Source organism: Maudiozyma barnettii, assembly GCF_903064755.1.
Source record: "Maudiozyma barnettii strain CLIB 1767 genome assembly, contig: KABA2_09, whole genome shotgun sequence".
NCBI classification, from domain to species: domain Eukaryota; kingdom Fungi; phylum Ascomycota; class Saccharomycetes; order Saccharomycetales; family Saccharomycetaceae; genus Maudiozyma; species Maudiozyma barnettii.
The window spans coordinates 542,911-560,801 of record NW_024545246.1 but is presented as its reverse complement, the minus strand read 5'-3'; the positions used below and the strand labels follow the sequence as shown (position 1 = coordinate 560,801).

Below are 17,891 nucleotides of genomic sequence, written 5' to 3'. Positions count from 1 at the left end.
GAAAGCTTCTTTTATCTTAAAACTGGTATATTAAGTATCCTTAGGCAAATACACATTTCTGTTAAAGAAACAATAAAATGAACTCCTTTTTGTACCTTAATTTATGAATAAAAAAGAATATTTCGTGAAATTTGAGAAAATAATTACATAGCAAATACATATTTGAAACCAAATTCATATCTTCAGCAACAATATTACAGAATATCCTATAATGATAAATTAAAAAAACATTTGCAAGCACTCTATTGGTAGGTACTTATAAATCATGTGTATCTATTCGATATCTTGACCATGATCATTGGTATTTACGATAAATTCATAGAAGAACGCGACACTTTGGAGATGGTTATCCATTATAACATGTTCATCGACACTATGAACAGTCTCCAAGATAGAAGGATCGGTGACTGCACCGATAAATCTATAGATAGTATCAGTTACATTCCAATAATGTTTAGAATCGGTGTTAGTGGTAACAATTGCACTTGCACTGTATACGTTGTTGTCCAACCCTTGTGGACCCCAAACATCATTGACAAATAGATTTTGAATGGTACCTGTAAGTAGATCCCAAGTTGGGCCATTTGAAGCAGAGACTGGAGATGGCTCTAAGAATTGTGTATAGTCAACCCTAATATAACCAAGACTAGTGGTGTTGATAATTTGTTCCCCTTCAACTATTAGACCATAACCAAATGAAGTGGCAGTGATGTTTGCGTAATTGAAAATTCTTTGTTTAGTTTCATCAACGGATGATCCATAAGCAACTCTATGGTTAACTGTGAATTCGGTGGTTTCAGGTAAGGCATTTGCTTTAACACCACCATTAATTATATCTACGGCCTGAGTAGTTGTAATATAGTTTTTAGTTAGTTCTGTATTGTACAAAGTTTGCCCCAATAAGTTTTCTAAAGTTTCATTAGTTGCTGCGCCCAAAACCATTTCTTTGATAGATGTTGGAAGTAAAGAAGAATATTCGGCAGCACATGTCATAAAGCCATACAATGGGTTTTGTACGTTAAAGTCAAACAAAGCTGGATTATCTTCCAATGAAGTTATCATAGAAGCAGCGACACCTATTGTAGTATGAGCGGGTGGGGAAGAAGAATGACCACCAACACCATTAACCGTAACCACAGCATCTAAGTAACCCTTTTCTGCATTAGGAATAGCAGCAATGTAGGTGGTGTTGTCTAGTTTAACTAAACCTGGACCCTCATCAAACATAACCATGACACCATCTTGCCCGTATTTCTCCTCAATGATATTAGCAATATATTTAGCACCCCACGTACCACCAGCTTCTTCATCAAATCCATAAGATAATAGTACGGTACGATCGGTCTGGTAGCCATCTTCTAATAATTTTTCCACTGCTTCCATGTGAGCAATCATTAGGTTCTTTACATCAAAGGAACCTCTACCCCATAGTGAGTCGGTCTGATTGTCATAATGACCAGAGAAAGGAGGGAATGTCCAGTCATCAATAGTATTATTATTGACTGGAACCACATCTTGATGAGCCGTAAATAGCATAGGCTTTAAGGATGTATCAGCACCTTCCCAGGTATATAACAGACCAAAAGTGTTAATAAACTCTACTTTTAAAGTTTTATGGAGTAACGGAAATGTTTCGTTTAGGTAAGTGTGTAGAGTGGTGAAGTTAGAATAATAGCCCATATCATCCTGAGGATTAGGAGGGTCATCATCTACCACTGTAGGGATCTGAACGGCACCACTTAATCTTTCGATTGAAGCATCCTTATATTCGGAGTCGAATAATATTTTTTCAATTGAATTTTGGAAAGATGGAACTAACGCATCTGCTTTGTCACAAGCTGGTTTGATACTTGTAGACTCATCGGCCCTAGGATAGATGGCTGCACCAAGTACTAATGTGCTTAGTGTTAGGGCAGTCGACAATTGTTTGATTATTGTCATTACTTAGGGAGTATATAGGTATAATTTATTGTTCTTATACCGATAAGGCTATAGAGTATATACCAAATTTTAAGAATTTTGGTCCAAAGAAAAGAATAAATACAACAAAATAACGAAGGCATATATGGCCCCTATTTATAGTTTTTATTATTGGAGCAGGATTGATGTCTTTGAGTAATATATTTTTAGTTCTCCAAAAGAAGAATTATATGCGGTTTTCTTCATTCTAGGAACCAACCACCTTTCTCGAACCTTTCCCTAACCAATCATAACAATTACTACGAGAATAGAAAACATACACTTTCCATGGAATGAAATGAAGCGCCTTGCCTTCGAGTTAGTTGTAGTTTTTGTTTCAGTGAAGAGAGGGGGTGTGGTAAGTCGTTCGAACAATTGGATCTCAAATATACGAGAGCAGTCAGTTAATTATCAGCACATTCCTGTGAACGGATTTATCACATCCGTCTCCCCGAGAGTTAAATGGAGTATAGGATAAGGTAACTGTTAAAAGGATTTGCAAGGGAAACAAAAACAACAATAACAACAACATTCCTTTCGTATGTACGTTCTACTGGGAACTGTTGTCGATAACTTCTCTAAATGTAGGTCGTTCTTCTGCGTGGCTTCATCTGTACAATGGTCCTTCCATATTTCTCCCCTGTGCATCCCCCTGTGTATCCCCCGTCGTTGCTGCTCGGAATATTGTTTTTTTTCATTTTAAAATTCCACGGATATTTATACCTTCTACAAAAGGAACATATGGTGATGCATGATGCTCTTCGATTCGTCGACCCAACCACAGAGGAGTATAAAGCAACACTAACTGGACAGCTACTGAAACTTGCAGAGACATGCAGATTGGTTCCCAATTCTCAACAAAAACAAGGTTAATAATGTCCAATCCAGTTGGAATTCCTTTTACTGTATTTGGATATTGGGTGGGTGGGTATTCATGTAGAGCTGATGTCTCCTAGCTGGTAATTCATAAGTGGATCCGGGTTTAATTCCAACCTTCCTTCTGTGATATTTGTTGGGTAGGTGCAAAACGATAAATTCATGTTAACCATTTCTGGAAACTCATATGTGCAGTTAATGTTAGAAGCAAATGTTTTGTTTTACTATTGACCGTTTGTTTTCAAGATGAAATCATTCTGGTTTGTCTCAGCAAAAGAGCTTCTTAACTGTCTCTCAAGGAACGATTTCGTAAAATCGTATATTCATGCAGTGGTAAAAGTTGTTTGCGTGCCAAATAGGACGACGTTTTTATTTCTTGGTTTTTTATTTATGAAAACTATCCATAAAATGAGCACTCTCTTATTATGTAGGCAAGTTCATTGGTTTGTTCTATTACTGGTACCAGGAAAAAAAGGACACTATAATTCATATGGAATAATAAATTCCAATATTTTATTGTTAGGCTGGGTATAAAATTGACAGATATCCCAATTATGACCATTTATTCACTTTGATTTTAGCAACGGATACTTTCTTTTGCTATATCTTTTATATTTCATTATATCGTTCAATCAATGCGAAATAATATCATATGATCTTGAGAGGTCATGTAGAAATGATAATACATCCCAAGTTCTTAAGAGCGAATCTGCTATTTCCGTATTAACCTCTAGGCTGGTATAAAATTCTTGCTCTATTTATATGAGTACCTGATCAACATAAAATGTTTCCCTTTTTAAACATATTCTATCCTCTATTCTAACCTGTAAAGTATACAATAAACCTCTCCCCTATGAGCTGCATCTTTTTACAACTACCGCTATGGACTGTCGCAAACCTTCTGTTGATAGAAGCAAAACGGTAATTCTTATCATGGCATAATTATAATATAACTCGCTTATTCTCTATGTTTAAAACTTCAGAAGGAATGTCATTTGAAGTTCTCATAGGGTTTATTTCTGGTAAATTTGTAAGAAGTATTACTCTCCATGATACTTTCTTCCAGTATATCATCATCATCAAAAGTAATTTCGAAACTTTTTGTACTCCCACCTAGAATATCAGTACCACTAAACATTAAAATGCCCTCATAAGAATCATTTAAAGCATATTTGATACTTTTATAAATTTTCATAAGATTTTTTTCATAAATATCTTTAGAATCCCCATTATCTATTTGTCGTGAGCTATAATGCGAGTCAAATATTACCTTTAATAATTATTATGACTAATAATATTAGCCAAATAGTTGATTTGAAATATTGATGAATTCCTTAATTTGATACAGTTTCGCAAGTAGAGTCTACTCTAATTTTTCAAGGTAAATAGAAACTGCTCTTTCCATTTTTCCTTTAAATTAAAAAAATGTGAGACTATCTAATGATAAACTATTGTTATAACAATTTTTCCCTATTACCAGCATAGCTTGTTATAAAAAAAGTTGCTGGTAATTTTATTTATATTAAAGGAAATCCACTCCCCCCAATGTATTCCTCTCTTTTTGATGGTAATTTTATTACATCAAATAAAGGCTGGCAATACATTCTTCAATAATCAACAAAACAAAGATATTCAACGAATTTGCCATTGTTAATAAGAAGACTACTTACTTATTATTATGCATACTTTCAATTTATTTATTAAAGATGTCTTTCTATTCCTGGAAAGGTGGAATTTGTCATTTTCAATATTGTTTACATTTCTGTATGGGAACTTTTTTACGAAAAAATTGTAATTCAACATGATATTATAATGTGCAAGTAATCAAAAGTTGTTTTTTTAATCTAGAGAATACGAAACCATCCCCCTTTTTGGTCATGCAAGTTATTTTCATATGAATAAGCTGAGTCGATGATTATATGTTGAAAGAGGCAAGGGTAATTTTAGAGATAATATAAAATGTAATGAGAAATTGATTGTATATACTCTGAATAGCAGTCATTTTATCCTATAACGAACTTTAAAAATAAGAACAATTTCAACTCACTACAGAATTACTAAGCATGGTACTATTACGATGATGCTATCCTCCATAATAATTTTTTCGGTATTCTTGGTAAGACAGCGAATGGTCCAGATATCCAACTGTAAGAAACTATCTATTTCAGGGTCAAATCTTGGTATTTACTTCAATTTATAGCTTGTAGGCAAAAATTAAGTACCTTCTGATAAGTCAACAAACTTAAGTAACCAGTTTTCTCGTCTATCCTTCCCAGGTGTTCCGCTGTACTCTCGTAACTCGCCTAGTATGACATTTAACATATATGATAATGTTCCAGGAATAGTATCACCTATATAAATATTAACTATTGAGGAACAAGTTGTTTTTGCTACCAACGACAAGATGATACACTTTCAGTATAGAGACCAATCGGGAAACCAAGTTAATGATCGTAAATTATCCAGACGTATACTGTTATAGTAGCGCCACTAATAATGGGTTTTCGTAATAATTTAGTATTAGTAGTATCCTACCAATGCCTGTATCTGAAACCGCTGCAGGGAAGATTTACTTGTATTAAGGGTTTCAATACGAACTGACTATCTCATTCATCAATCTGGATAGAAACAGATATATGTATGTCAGATATATTGCTCTAAACGGTACTTATTTCAATATTGATTGAAATTTGTACCAAATCAACAATTGAAATAGCTCTGAAGTAATACCCCCAAATCAACACTGATAATACCAGTGCCCACGCCAACTAAAGTGATTGGCAATACTCAACCAAGTCTATCATTAATTCCACCACATATGATGATACTGGCAGCTGTAAAAACAACATAAGTAATTAGGTGAACTGTTGTTTTCTATGGAGGAACTACTGGATACTAATTGGGAATATTGAACTACATATATGATTTGGGTCATGAAGCTTAAACATATTAGGAAAACTATAAAGTTTGTGGTAAATATAATTCTCCTTTTAATATTTTATAAGAGATTAATTGTTGATATTGAATGTTATGTTTAAAGTTGTTAGAAGAAGGAGAGACGAAACGCTTTTGAGGTAAATTCAAAGTCGAGGAAGTGACACATACAGTTTTTACTTCCTGGAGAGATTGTTCGTTATTAGAAGACAACGTTGTCGTTTTTCACGTTTTATTAGAGTATGTAAATATTTGTATAGGTTGTCTATAGTTTTTCGTCCTCTATTCATTCTATTCTTTTTAATTAATTCATCTGTTTTCAGTTATTTTATCAATTTTTACTTTTCGTTTACAAGAGGTGACTTATGACGTAGACTGGTTTTCAAGATCGGAGTTAGATATATCTGCCTGAATGAGAAACAACAAAATATGAGGTCTGACAATAAAGAAATGAATGTTGTTAACATAGAAAAACTGGATAAATTCGAGGAGGAGGTGAATACATTGTCAGATACGCTTGTAGGTATAATAATGGATCTTAGTAGTGAATTAAGAAAGACAGCAAGACAAATGTTGGTATTTCAACTTGATAAGTACTGTCTCTAATTCAAGGTGGAATATGAGCATTTGCTGAACTTAAGATGAACCCATGATGTGATTTATTTGTAGGAGGAATAAGGTGGAACCGGATATTACGGAATATCTAGCGGTAAATGTACCAAACTTAGCTATCCCGATATTGTTATACTTAGAATGACTGTATGCTTAGATGTATTGCAAACACATAAAGGTAGCACCAATAAAGATCAGAGCTCTTTGAATTCCCATATGTATATCCCCGTAGTTACGAATTATTTACTCTCCTTTATAACTACGCCAGTAAATACAGAGATGTCATATTCGAAACAGATAAAGTTGTATGGAAATCACAGACGTTGGCTGACGGATCGGAATATTTTTGCATTATGAAATGTTATTACAGTTTATAATTCAAATTTAAAGAGATATATCCTTTCTAACTTTGAATCACAACCCTTATCCAAAGCTCTTAGTTTTGACAAAAAGATTGGACCACACAAGGAGTGAGCGTGTTATATTAGTTGTTCGAAAACTATGTTAAAGAAATATGGCGTAGTATAGCATATTTATAATTTAACCTCATCGATTGTATACTACAAAACTGCAAAATAACTTGTCGAATAGTTTACCCTTTAACGATTATTTTCCAAAATTAAGAACTAATTTACACAATGTCACCAAGGAATTACTTAACAAGCCGAAAATAGTAGATCATATTAATAATATTAAGTTCTAGGTGTAAGATATATGTATCGGCTGTTTAGTAACTTCGTTGTGAATGCACCTTTAGCTGAAACTAGTCTTTGGAGGATCAATAAAATCTCTAATAATTCTAATAAACCATTTGATAAATAACATGTTGGGGCCCCATTTTCACCGACCCATGCTTAATACTAATTGGTGAACAGAAATAATGTTTTTCTATTCTCGGTTGACTCTCTCGTTTCATTTTGGAGAAAAAACAGATGACATATGTGGATCCACCATTCTCACTACTTACCATACTCTACTCAGCCTTTGATCAGGAAGTAGAGAGAATGGTGGTTCACCTACTGGACCTATACCTGTGATTACCACTGTTAATAATTTTAAAGGGACGCCTAACGCTAACAATGATCTGACTTCTCAAGGTAACCTAGGGCCACATTCACGTACTTTGGAAGGTGGTAGTAGAGGTCCTGAATCTTCAAGCACAGCTGTTGTATCTCTTGCCGACGCCAACATAGGTAATAACCTTTCAATAGAGAGCATGGTCTCTGCAGCATTATTTTTACTTGTAAATTATTTGATAATTGGGTTTTGATATCCGTAAATAGTTGTAAGTCTCCTTTTAAGGTCAATTATCAAATGAGTTATTTCTCTACCACACAGGTTTTACCTCTTTTCTTCTCGAACGATAACATAGACATTTTTTGAAGTCATTGTCTAATATATAATTTTATCATATCCATTCTATTAATGAAAGCTAGAAAAATAATTCAAGCTTTTGAATACTCATATTATGACTGCCTAAGGGATGTCAATTAGATAATTTCTGAACAATTCACATATTTATTAGATATTCGGTAAACAATTATATTTATTTATATGTTTTGGGTGGTATCCCAATGTGAAGCCGTTGTTCACTAACAAAACATAAGGCTGATCTAGCACTTTTCTTTATAGAAATTTTGAGATATTAAACAATATCAGAGATAGAGAAAAAGCCGAATTAAAGGCGTTGTTCATAAAGGTCTTGAAATAAAACTATAGTTCAATAAATTTAACGATCTCTTTCCAGAAGTTGAAAAATTCTCGTCTCTGACTGAAAGTTGTGAAGTAATTACTTGCGACAGGTGTCTTTTCTTGTTGTGTAAATATACATTACTTTATCTAAATATGGACTCTACGTAAATTTTTCTGAATGTAAGTTATAAAAGTATTATGGAATGATACTTTTGGAACTACCACCCTTTCAAAAAAAAATTATACATTTTATTTCATAAGTACCTAATTGATATTCACAAAATCCTATAGAATAATGTATTCTCTGATTGTATAAGACAATATTACCATACAGATATTTCCCTATTCTACAAACACTATAATTCAATAAATATTCAATTTTGAAAATACAACTTGCAATCCATAAATATAAATTATTTCTAATAATCGGGCATAATATGTTTTATATTGGATAGAAATTATAAAAGGCTTTACTATACTAATTATATATGTGTGTAGGAGTTCGAAAACTTACATAAAGTTTCATTTTATCTATCACTAATTTTCATATAAATAGGAAAATTGAAGATAAAATTGGAATAATAATGGTGGCTATGTTGGCGTACAAATGGTTTTCACCATTTGGATTCATAGAAAGTGGGGCAAAGCTCGAAGAAGCTGCAATTTGGTTACCGTTAGAAGCTGATACCTGGACCTGGTTTGGGGTTACACCATTTGGAGGAGCGACTGGTACAGTATGGGGAACATTTTCTAAAGATATTGTTTGAGTGGGAATTACGGGAACATTATATGTATTATACATACAGTTGGGACAAAGCGTAGAGGTAATTGTCTTCACAATTGTCCTTTCACTCACAACTTCTTGGTTTTCCGAAAAATCTTTTAAAGTAATATAGCCTAAGAAATAGTTACCCACAGTTTCAACTACTGTTGCAGTTATCACGGTCACCTCATTCGAATAGGTTTCTGAATTGAAGACGGTCACACCGTTACCTGAAGATGCAGATTCCATAAGGGTAACTACCGAAGAACTTGTAGTTTCTGATTTTTCAGGACCAGCAATAGTATCAAAAGAGTAAGAGCTTAATCTACTAAATGAATCTAGGGTTGAATGTTCAACTTTTAAAGAAGAAATCACTTCTAATTCACTAAATATATTAACTGCCCCGGTTGTGCTGTTGTTATATTCGAAACTGTTAACAGATATAATTGAAGAACTGGTTTTATTAGATTCTGGGACACCCACTGTGGAAGTAGAAATTGATTCAACATTGGAGGTCAACCATTTGCTTGATATCATAGTTACTTCAGAGCTAATAGAGTTAGTACTACCTGGCTCAGATTTATCATCGATTGAACTTGTCACACTCTGGAATTTGACAGAGCTTGCGATGGAAGAATCCAATGAGGTCCTAGAGCTATTTGTCGAGGAAGAAGACAAGATATCTACTGCACGTGGAGAAGTTAAAAGCTCAACTCCCGTTGTAGTATTTCCCAAAACTGTAGGTGTTTCGATGGTCGTATTTATACTAAAAGTTGATAATACCGTAGATACATTGCTAGAAGACGGGACAGAGACACTAGATATAATGCTACTAGAAGATAGTGTGGTTAGTGTACTCGAGTCCTGAATAATTAAATGACTGATAGAAGTTGTTGGTGAAGATGGAACCCCAATAAGAATCCAGTCTTGTAAAGTGACATAAATATCATATCCTGAAGATAATACTTTATAAAATTGTAAAGAACCAGTTGAGGTACCTGTACCTGTCCATGGAATTGTAGCAGTATATACTCCAATATCGTAATTACAAGTTCTAATTTGTGAACTATTCAAAACATTCATTTCATATAGATGCCAGTTGATATTAGAATACGCACCTTCCGGAGAACGGTAACTTGCATACAAAAAAGCATTAATATTTTGGTTAATAAATGATACTCTAACTTCATAGCGAAAATTTTGATATAAATAAACTTTTCCACTTGGATTTTGAGTTTCTGGCATTGAAGGAATGCTAGTGATGGTAAATTGTTCATTAATGTAATTATTTGTAGCATTTTCGCAACAGTAAGCAGTAGTTTTATCTATTATAACCAATTCAGCGGCTGTAGTAGCGAGAATATCGAAGGTGTACCACCCCGTAGTAGGAGGTATAAACCAAGAACTCCCAATCATACTGAAATTTGTAGTGGTGAAATTATTTCCAAAGAGAATACCGTATTGTGGTTCATTGGCTGGACCTTCAGGATAAATGTTTAAATTCATATCAGGGGTATATCCAGTATATAATGGAACATCATAATAGGCTAACCTAGAGATCCAGTCATATAAGTTTGTTTGAGGCATCTTATATGGTGTACCATTGTAAGCTAAAGGATAAATGGTGTAGTGCATACCCGGAGAGGTATCCGAAACAAAAGGACGTTTGCAATCACTAACTTGTGCTAATATGTATCTGGCCCAAGCTACCCATATAAGAAATAGAAAATATGTTGATTTCATTATGTTTCTGATTGAGTGTGTGAATCAAATTGGGCTAATAGTTATCTTTTAACGATAATGAGAAAGGGATAAATAATAAATTGAACGGTACTCAAGATCGAAAACTACTCAAAGATTTGGCCTTCAACTCTCTTTATATATATAGCATTGGAATTCTGGTCATTATTGTGTGAACTTCTGTAAATATGAACAATTCTCTTCTAATTTCAATAAGAATTAGAATTATAAGGAGTTGGTAAAACAATAGGTCACTCTACATTCTTTCAAATTATGGATTTTTATAGTAACTTCAGGTAGCCTTGGAAAAGGTGAACGTCAACAGGTTCGGTAATACATCGTCTATAAACGGAAATATCCCCTTAACCTAACAATAAAATCACATACGAACAATCAACTAATTTTCAAAATAGTATTTATTGTGAAGTTAATTTTAAAATATATATACAAAGAAGCCAAACTACATCGTATTCTTTCTTGGATCAAAAGAACATCTTCCAATTTCGGTATAAGTGGTAGCCACAACACAGAAGCTCAATTCAGAAATAAGAATTTGTATCCGGGGTAAGTGTTTCACCACATAATGTATTTAGTCTTCCGAAATGTCAAAAAAGTTATAAAGAATGCAACCGTAAACACGTTAAAACAATAGACACAAAGTTCTAATAGTGCTAGGGAATAAAGAATTTCGAAGTAAAAAGTTAGGTAGTATGTTACGATAAATATGTCTTTCTCAATAAAGTCAAAATAATGATCAAATACACATAATTTAAAAAGTTCTTATCTAATATCAATCCTTGGAATACATTCTTGTTATGTTTTCTCTGATTGTAACTCTTTTCAATTACCGGAAAGATAAGTAATTGATTGTTATTGTTCTTATAAGGAAATGTAAGCAATTCATACTTTAAAAATTTGTAACAAATGCAAAATAACATTTTTTTTCCTGAAATGCACATGGTTACGATTGTAAACCCTCCAACCAATCAGCCATTGGACAATACGAAATAGCCACAGCAACGTCTTTAAGATAATTTAAAGGAAGGCATAAGAATATGTTGATTAGCAAGTACGTGGTCAACTATTACCTACGTCTAAACTGATTATATATAATTTTTATTTAGATTTTTTCACTTTTTGAAACAACTATTCTCATTTCCAACAGCGATTCCATATTAATGGTAAATGAGTTCATGCGAAACCGCTTCCCTTTAGATAACGCATTGAAACGTTGTTGAATATATTCCATTCACTTTGAGTTGTTGAAAGAACCATCAATCGGCAAGTGTTGAGTCTCAAATAACACCGTAACAGGGCCTTCGATGACTCAATGGAGTCAATTACTGCCGTCACCTTCCTGAATGACTACTGAACATGTTTCTTGTGGAACTGAGTGACTCAAAGTTAACACCAGCGGCGGGAACTGAATGCCGTAGAAAATCAAAGAAACCGGTCAATAAAACGAAGTTCTCCAAAATTGAAAGCTATAGCTATTATCAACGAAGTCAGATGACATTTTCATTGGAGAAGGTCAAACATTTCAATAGATGTGACTGTATTTGAAGACAACGATAAGAATATCAGTTAGTGAACGGGTAGGAGTTACATATACCTCAAAGTGATGTGTTATGTGGATCTAATCCAGGGATAACCTGTCTGACCATAGACTAAGGCCGTTTCTAACAGAAACAGATAGGTCCCGTTGAGAGCACTACATGATGAGTTGAGACGTGACGAAGGATAAAAGCATAGAGAGTTGAGTTTGATATCCTGAGTCTTATATAATATCCACTTTAGTATCAAGTAAGAAATTGAATGTACTAAAAGTATATGACACCCATATAATACCTTACATAGAGCTTCCTTCATTTACTTAGCAGATCACGCATATTTATATATACGCAGTCTATCCCTACATACCAAATAACTACATGAAAACTTACCAACGATGTCTAATACGAATGGTAATAATCTTCAGGAAGTTAGGATCGAATCGGCCTCTTCTTCGGGTTTGAGTTTATTTCAACACCAGATAGGTGAAAATCTTCGTCCAACAGCACCTATCAAGAGAAGAAAGAATGTATTTCTGGTATCCATTTTGAGTATTGATGAAGTCTGTTCATAGGTTAATTGTTTCTATATAACTTAAAGTCGATTGAAAATATGGTTTATTATTATTTAAAAAAAGAATTATTAAACAAAAATGTGATTAATATGTATCTATACATAGCATACATCGACATTCGAGAGAGAAGAAATGAGAAATTTTGTTTTGTTAAAAAGACCCTGATTTTTGACTGCAGTTAAGAAAAGTATAAAGTATATGATCAGCCAGAATTATAGTAATAAATAATTCAGAAGTAAAAAGATTGTTGCGGAGGCCATACTCTCTATTGAAAGGTTATTACCTATGTTGGCGTCGGCGAGAGATACAACAGCTGTGCCTGAGGATTTAGGATCTCTACTAACAGCTGCCAAAGTACGTGAATGTGGCCCTAGGTTACCTTGAGAAGTCAGATCATTGTAAGCGTTAGGCGTCCCTTTAAAATTATTAACAGTGGTAATCGCAGATATAGGTCCAGTAGGTGAACTACCATTCTCACTACCACCTGATCCCCTCACTGCTGTTGCTGTCACAGTGATATCAAAGCTGTTACCAGAACCTCCACCAGGACCTCCACCAGGAGATCCACCACCTGTCTCCTGTCCATTTATAGGTTGAATTTCTGATTCGATTTTAGTCGGAGTCACGTATATAGCTGAAGTATACGTAATAGTTATCGTATCTGTAATTACTACCTCTTCCTCTACCTCTGATTGGGTAGTTTCTCCTGTAGTAGCCGACGACAAGCTAAATGTTATACCTGATGATGGAGTAGCAATATCATTAGATATCGGAGTCATCACCTTAGTTGTAGTGAATGTTACTACAATAGTGGTCTCATTAGGTGGTACAGGAACCTCAACAGTGACGATTTCTGTTTCAGTAGTATGATTGGAGGTGAGAAAAATTGTTTCTGTTAAAGTTAAGCTTCCAAAATTCTCCGTTCCAGTTGAGGTTGCCGTAGTTTCAATGCTGACGGCTGGTAAGGTTTCGGTCAACGTAACGAAAGTTGTACTACCATTATTAATAACAGGAAATGTTTCCGTTATTGTAATCTCGTCACTAGTAAATACAGGGGTGTCGGTAGTCGTACCCAGTACGGTTTCAGTTGATACTTTTGTTGTAAAGACATCAGTGTTTGACACCGTAGTCTCAGTTGCTATCATGGAGGGTTCAATATTTGTGCTTCCCAAAACTGGAGGGCATGTGAATTGAGTCACATCAAAAACATACCCATCAAAAGTGTCATGGACTTCTCCATTTGGATCTGTAAACGAAATAGTTTGAATCGCAATTGCATCTCTATTGAAATGAACGATTTTGAATTTATAATAAGTATCTTGTATCAATGTTATAGTGGCATTGTGAATAGTCGGGTTATTATAATATTGAAGAGACAAAATTGACGTGAGCTCATCCTCATAATCAGGACAACATTTACCTAGATCACTGGAGTAAATTTCTATTAATGAAGCGTCATCTGTTTGCCCAATAGTAAAGACATAATCACCACTTATTTTCGGAATGAAGTATCCATCATATTCCACTGTAAAGTTAGAAATGGTGATGTCAAATCCATTTATTTGACCTTCCTGGATTACAAGATGTTGTGTTCCATAAAAGTGGAAAAAGTTGACGTCCTCAACACTGGAAACAGTTCCAAGGTACTGAGCATAATTTACATACCCACCGAATATAAAATCTTCATCAGACATTGCATTGGCGTACTCAGGGTATACGTATGTGTAAAACTTAGCTGTCAACCCATTTCTCTTTTCAAGGTAAGTTGGTGAACAGTTTAAAGGCAGTGGAGGGCGACTTTCTATAATTCCACTATCAGAATTCCCACCAGAATTGCCGCTACCTCCCCCACTAGATTGTGACGCTTCGCATTGGATTGATATGTATAAAACTAAAATAAAAGCTATAAACCACATATTGGAAAATATTTGAGTTGATTATATGTTTAAAAAAATCATTAAGATGGAAATAGAAATTTCGCGAAAGTTTTTATTATAAGACAATTTATTTTGAATTAAAACAGTCATGGCTATATATATATATATCAAAAGTTGTGAACCTGATAAGAATATTTTCAATTGCAAGTATTTACCAAAAACGGTAGTGGACTTTACATGTTGGTACATGAAGACAGTAATACCGCTGGAGTTGCAAATTTTAAGGATGCTGAGTTTTCTTGGGATAGACACTATTATTCACTAATATTTTAACAATATAAGTTGTTAATACTTTGGTAATGTTTATAATTCACAATTAGGTTAATGTGAAAGACTGGTGGGATATATATGAAAACAAAACTAACGATATTCTGTAGAAACCCTTGTATTAAGAGAGTTGAAACCCCCCTGAAAGAAGAGATATTTTTATAGGTTTCAATAAAACATTCTTGTGGGTGAGCAGAGTTAGGAGATTGTAGGTCCGTAAGAAAATATTAGTCGAGCATCTTGGGTTTTGATAACCTTTTTCACTATTATAAACAACATTCCTAATAATAATACTAAACCATCTGGGAACCAGTGCTAAATTTCGTAAAATGATACTCTTATGAACCCTGATCAATTTCAAGGGGCATTTTAGTAAATGAAGGATAGAAATTCTTCTCTAACAGTACATGATTTAAATCATTTTGAAATTAAAGATAGTCATAATTAAATTTATTATTGTGACCTCCTCTCTGATACCTTCTACTTGTCATGTCTCTAGAAATTATAAAACAGTTGATGTTGATGTTGGAATTGTTCCAACAAGACAATGTCTGACATCCCCGAGCCGAAACATAAACAATAGTATCCCACTTTTTGCAGGCATCAATTAGAAATATTCTGGCCGGAAAACAATGCATAAACCCTATACTCAAAAGCGACGGTTGAAGCATAGTCTCTTCAGCCTTCAGCTGTGATTTTTTGGAACAGATTCTGTTGGTTAGAACCAGCCAGATGGAAGTTAAGGGAGAGTTTTACTTGTGATTCATCCCAAATTATATTATTTCTTGAAAGAGAGAAATGAATGTCCATTAATATAACAATAGAGGTGAAGTTGTTTTAACAAAGCCCTATTTTGGTCTAATAGTCTATGATCCTATCAAGTTATGGTGAAATGAGGTATTTTTTTCTCTCGAATGTTGTTGTTCATGATGGTGTTTCAAAGGCACAAGGCCTTTACTTACAGGCGCTAAAACAAAATCGTGCAATACATTGGTTTATAATAGGGCATATACTTCATATTTTATGTAGTTCGTACATTATGGTAATACCTGGATAGGTAAATGTTATTTATCGCAATTAGCCCTTACTGTATTTATTAACTGGTCAAATGCTTCTCACACTCTAAAATTTATTACTAGGACTATTATTCTCAAGGATAGAATATGTTATTTAAATTCTACACGACAGTACGAAACGTTCTTACATAGAAAAAAAAAAGATATTTTTATATTGATTTATAATTTTACAGTGTATATTTATTAACATATAAATAATATATATGAATGCTAAGGTAGACAATTAGAAATTTGTCTTTAGTAATTAATGCAAAAATGAAAAAATAATGAGGAAATGCAAATATCATGCTTATCGTGATCTTTTATCGACAAACGATAAAAGTGAATTAAAAATTTGAAGTGGGTTTTTGAGCCTACTCAAATTCCTTACATGAAGTGGAATTGCAATAAAGATGCAGTGATTAGGAAATAAGAATAGTATGATTTAGAACCGGCGTTCTCAGAGTTGATAACACTGTAAGTGGAACTTGTAGGTATGTACTGAACTATTGTGCTTGATGTACTTGATGCTTGGGAAGATGTCATAGTGGAAACAGAACTATGATCTCTTTCATTGGAAACGAATGTTTCAACCGACGACGAAACAAAATTTACTGATACATCGCTACTGGATGGGACCAACGTTGTAGTAGATCTCTTACTTGAAGATGTAGTAGTGTATTCTTGAACTGTGACTACATTAGATTGGATAGGAATTCCAGATGATAACACAGAGTTCTGAGTTGTAGTTGCACCTTCAGGAATTGTAGAACTGTGGTAGATACTGGTTTTGCTCGAAGATTCATGTGAAATTGTACTCACGTCTAGGGTAGTAAATGTCGATGAAGTCGGAGACTCTCTCTCTCCCTCAGAAGTTGTTTTGCTTTCAATACTTTCGGAAGTAAATAATGCATTAGGTGGGCTGAGAATAGATGAAATAGTCATATCGTCCTTACAAGAACTACAAGCATCGGTTATAACATATGAAGATGTATATGTAGTTGTACTCGTATCAATTGAAGCAGCATATGTAATTAGCTTATCAGGGACAGATACTGTTGGTAATGTGACAACCTTACTAGTTGTTAGAACAATAGCAGCAGTGGAAGTACTCTCGGTTGAAACCGAGACTGATGATGATATAGAATTCAATGATTCTGATAATAAGATTGTACCAGTCACATTCTTTTGACGGGTTGGTGGAACGTCCATACTAGAAAAAGAGTTTTCAGAGGATGAGGCAGAATAAACTTCTGGAGCAGAGGTAATAACAGAGCTTGAGATGATAGTTGTTTGTCTTGCATCTAAAGAACTCTTCGAAATTATAGAACAGATTGGTAATGGCTCTGAAGTATTGGAAGAGAAAACGCATGATGCTGTTTCTCTTATTTCTACTGAATTCAAAGAACACCTTGATTGGATAGCTGTAATATCTTTGGTCGTAGATGATGTAACAGTAGCTATAATTTGAGAAGTAACCCCCTCCAAAGAAGAAGAAGTTACAGAACTCGTGAAAATGGAAGATGATTCTATAATTTCAGCAGTAGTAGATGAAACTGTAGCAGTTTTAGTTCTATCTTCAGCATCATCAATAGAAGAAGTAACAGTAGTAATTTTAGTTCTAGCTTCAGAAGAAAAGGAAGTATCTCTCGCATCCAAAGAAGATTTTTATTCAAATGAAGATGAGAAAGCAGTAGAAACTGTTTTCTCAGATGAAACGATAATAGAGGAGGTAATTTCAGCAGTAAAGCCAGCATAAGATGAAGTTAACTCAGAAATAGTAGAAGTAGTTAATGATGGATCTGATGAGGTGTATTCTGTTGAATTAAATGATTCAGTAGAAGTTTCAGAATACGTGATAGGTGGTAGAGAATCAAATATAGGTGGTAGAGGATCGTATGAGGGTGGTAAACTTCTATCGAACGAAAAAC

The 17,891-nt window shown here is 34.0% G+C and overlaps 3 protein-coding genes across 3 annotated transcripts; all 3 read right to left on the bottom strand.

Annotated features, from left to right (window-relative positions):
* Positions 1-273: 273 nt before the first annotated feature.
* KABA2_09S05720 (M20 family metallopeptidase) lies at positions 274-1,941 on the bottom strand (the record flags this gene model as incomplete). Its single annotated transcript, XM_041552393.1, has 1 exon — positions 274-1,941. One exon carries the CDS (start codon positions 1,939-1,941, stop codon positions 274-276), a length of 1,668 nt encoding a protein of 555 aa, XP_041408327.1.
* Positions 1,942-8,617: 6,676 nt separating this feature from the next.
* KABA2_09S05698 (uncharacterized protein) lies at positions 8,618-10,579 on the bottom strand (the record flags this gene model as incomplete). Its single annotated transcript, XM_041552392.1, has 1 exon — positions 8,618-10,579. One exon carries the CDS (start codon positions 10,577-10,579, stop codon positions 8,618-8,620), a length of 1,962 nt encoding a protein of 653 aa, XP_041408326.1.
* A 2,334-nt stretch (positions 10,580-12,913) lies between these two features.
* Positions 12,914-14,617, bottom strand: KABA2_09S05676 (uncharacterized protein; the record flags this gene model as incomplete). The annotated part of the gene is made up of 1 exon (XM_041552391.1): positions 12,914-14,617. The coding sequence occupies one exon, from the start codon at positions 14,615-14,617 to the stop codon at positions 12,914-12,916; it is 1,704 nt and encodes a 567-aa protein (XP_041408325.1).
* Positions 14,618-17,891: the final 3,274 nt, after the last annotated feature.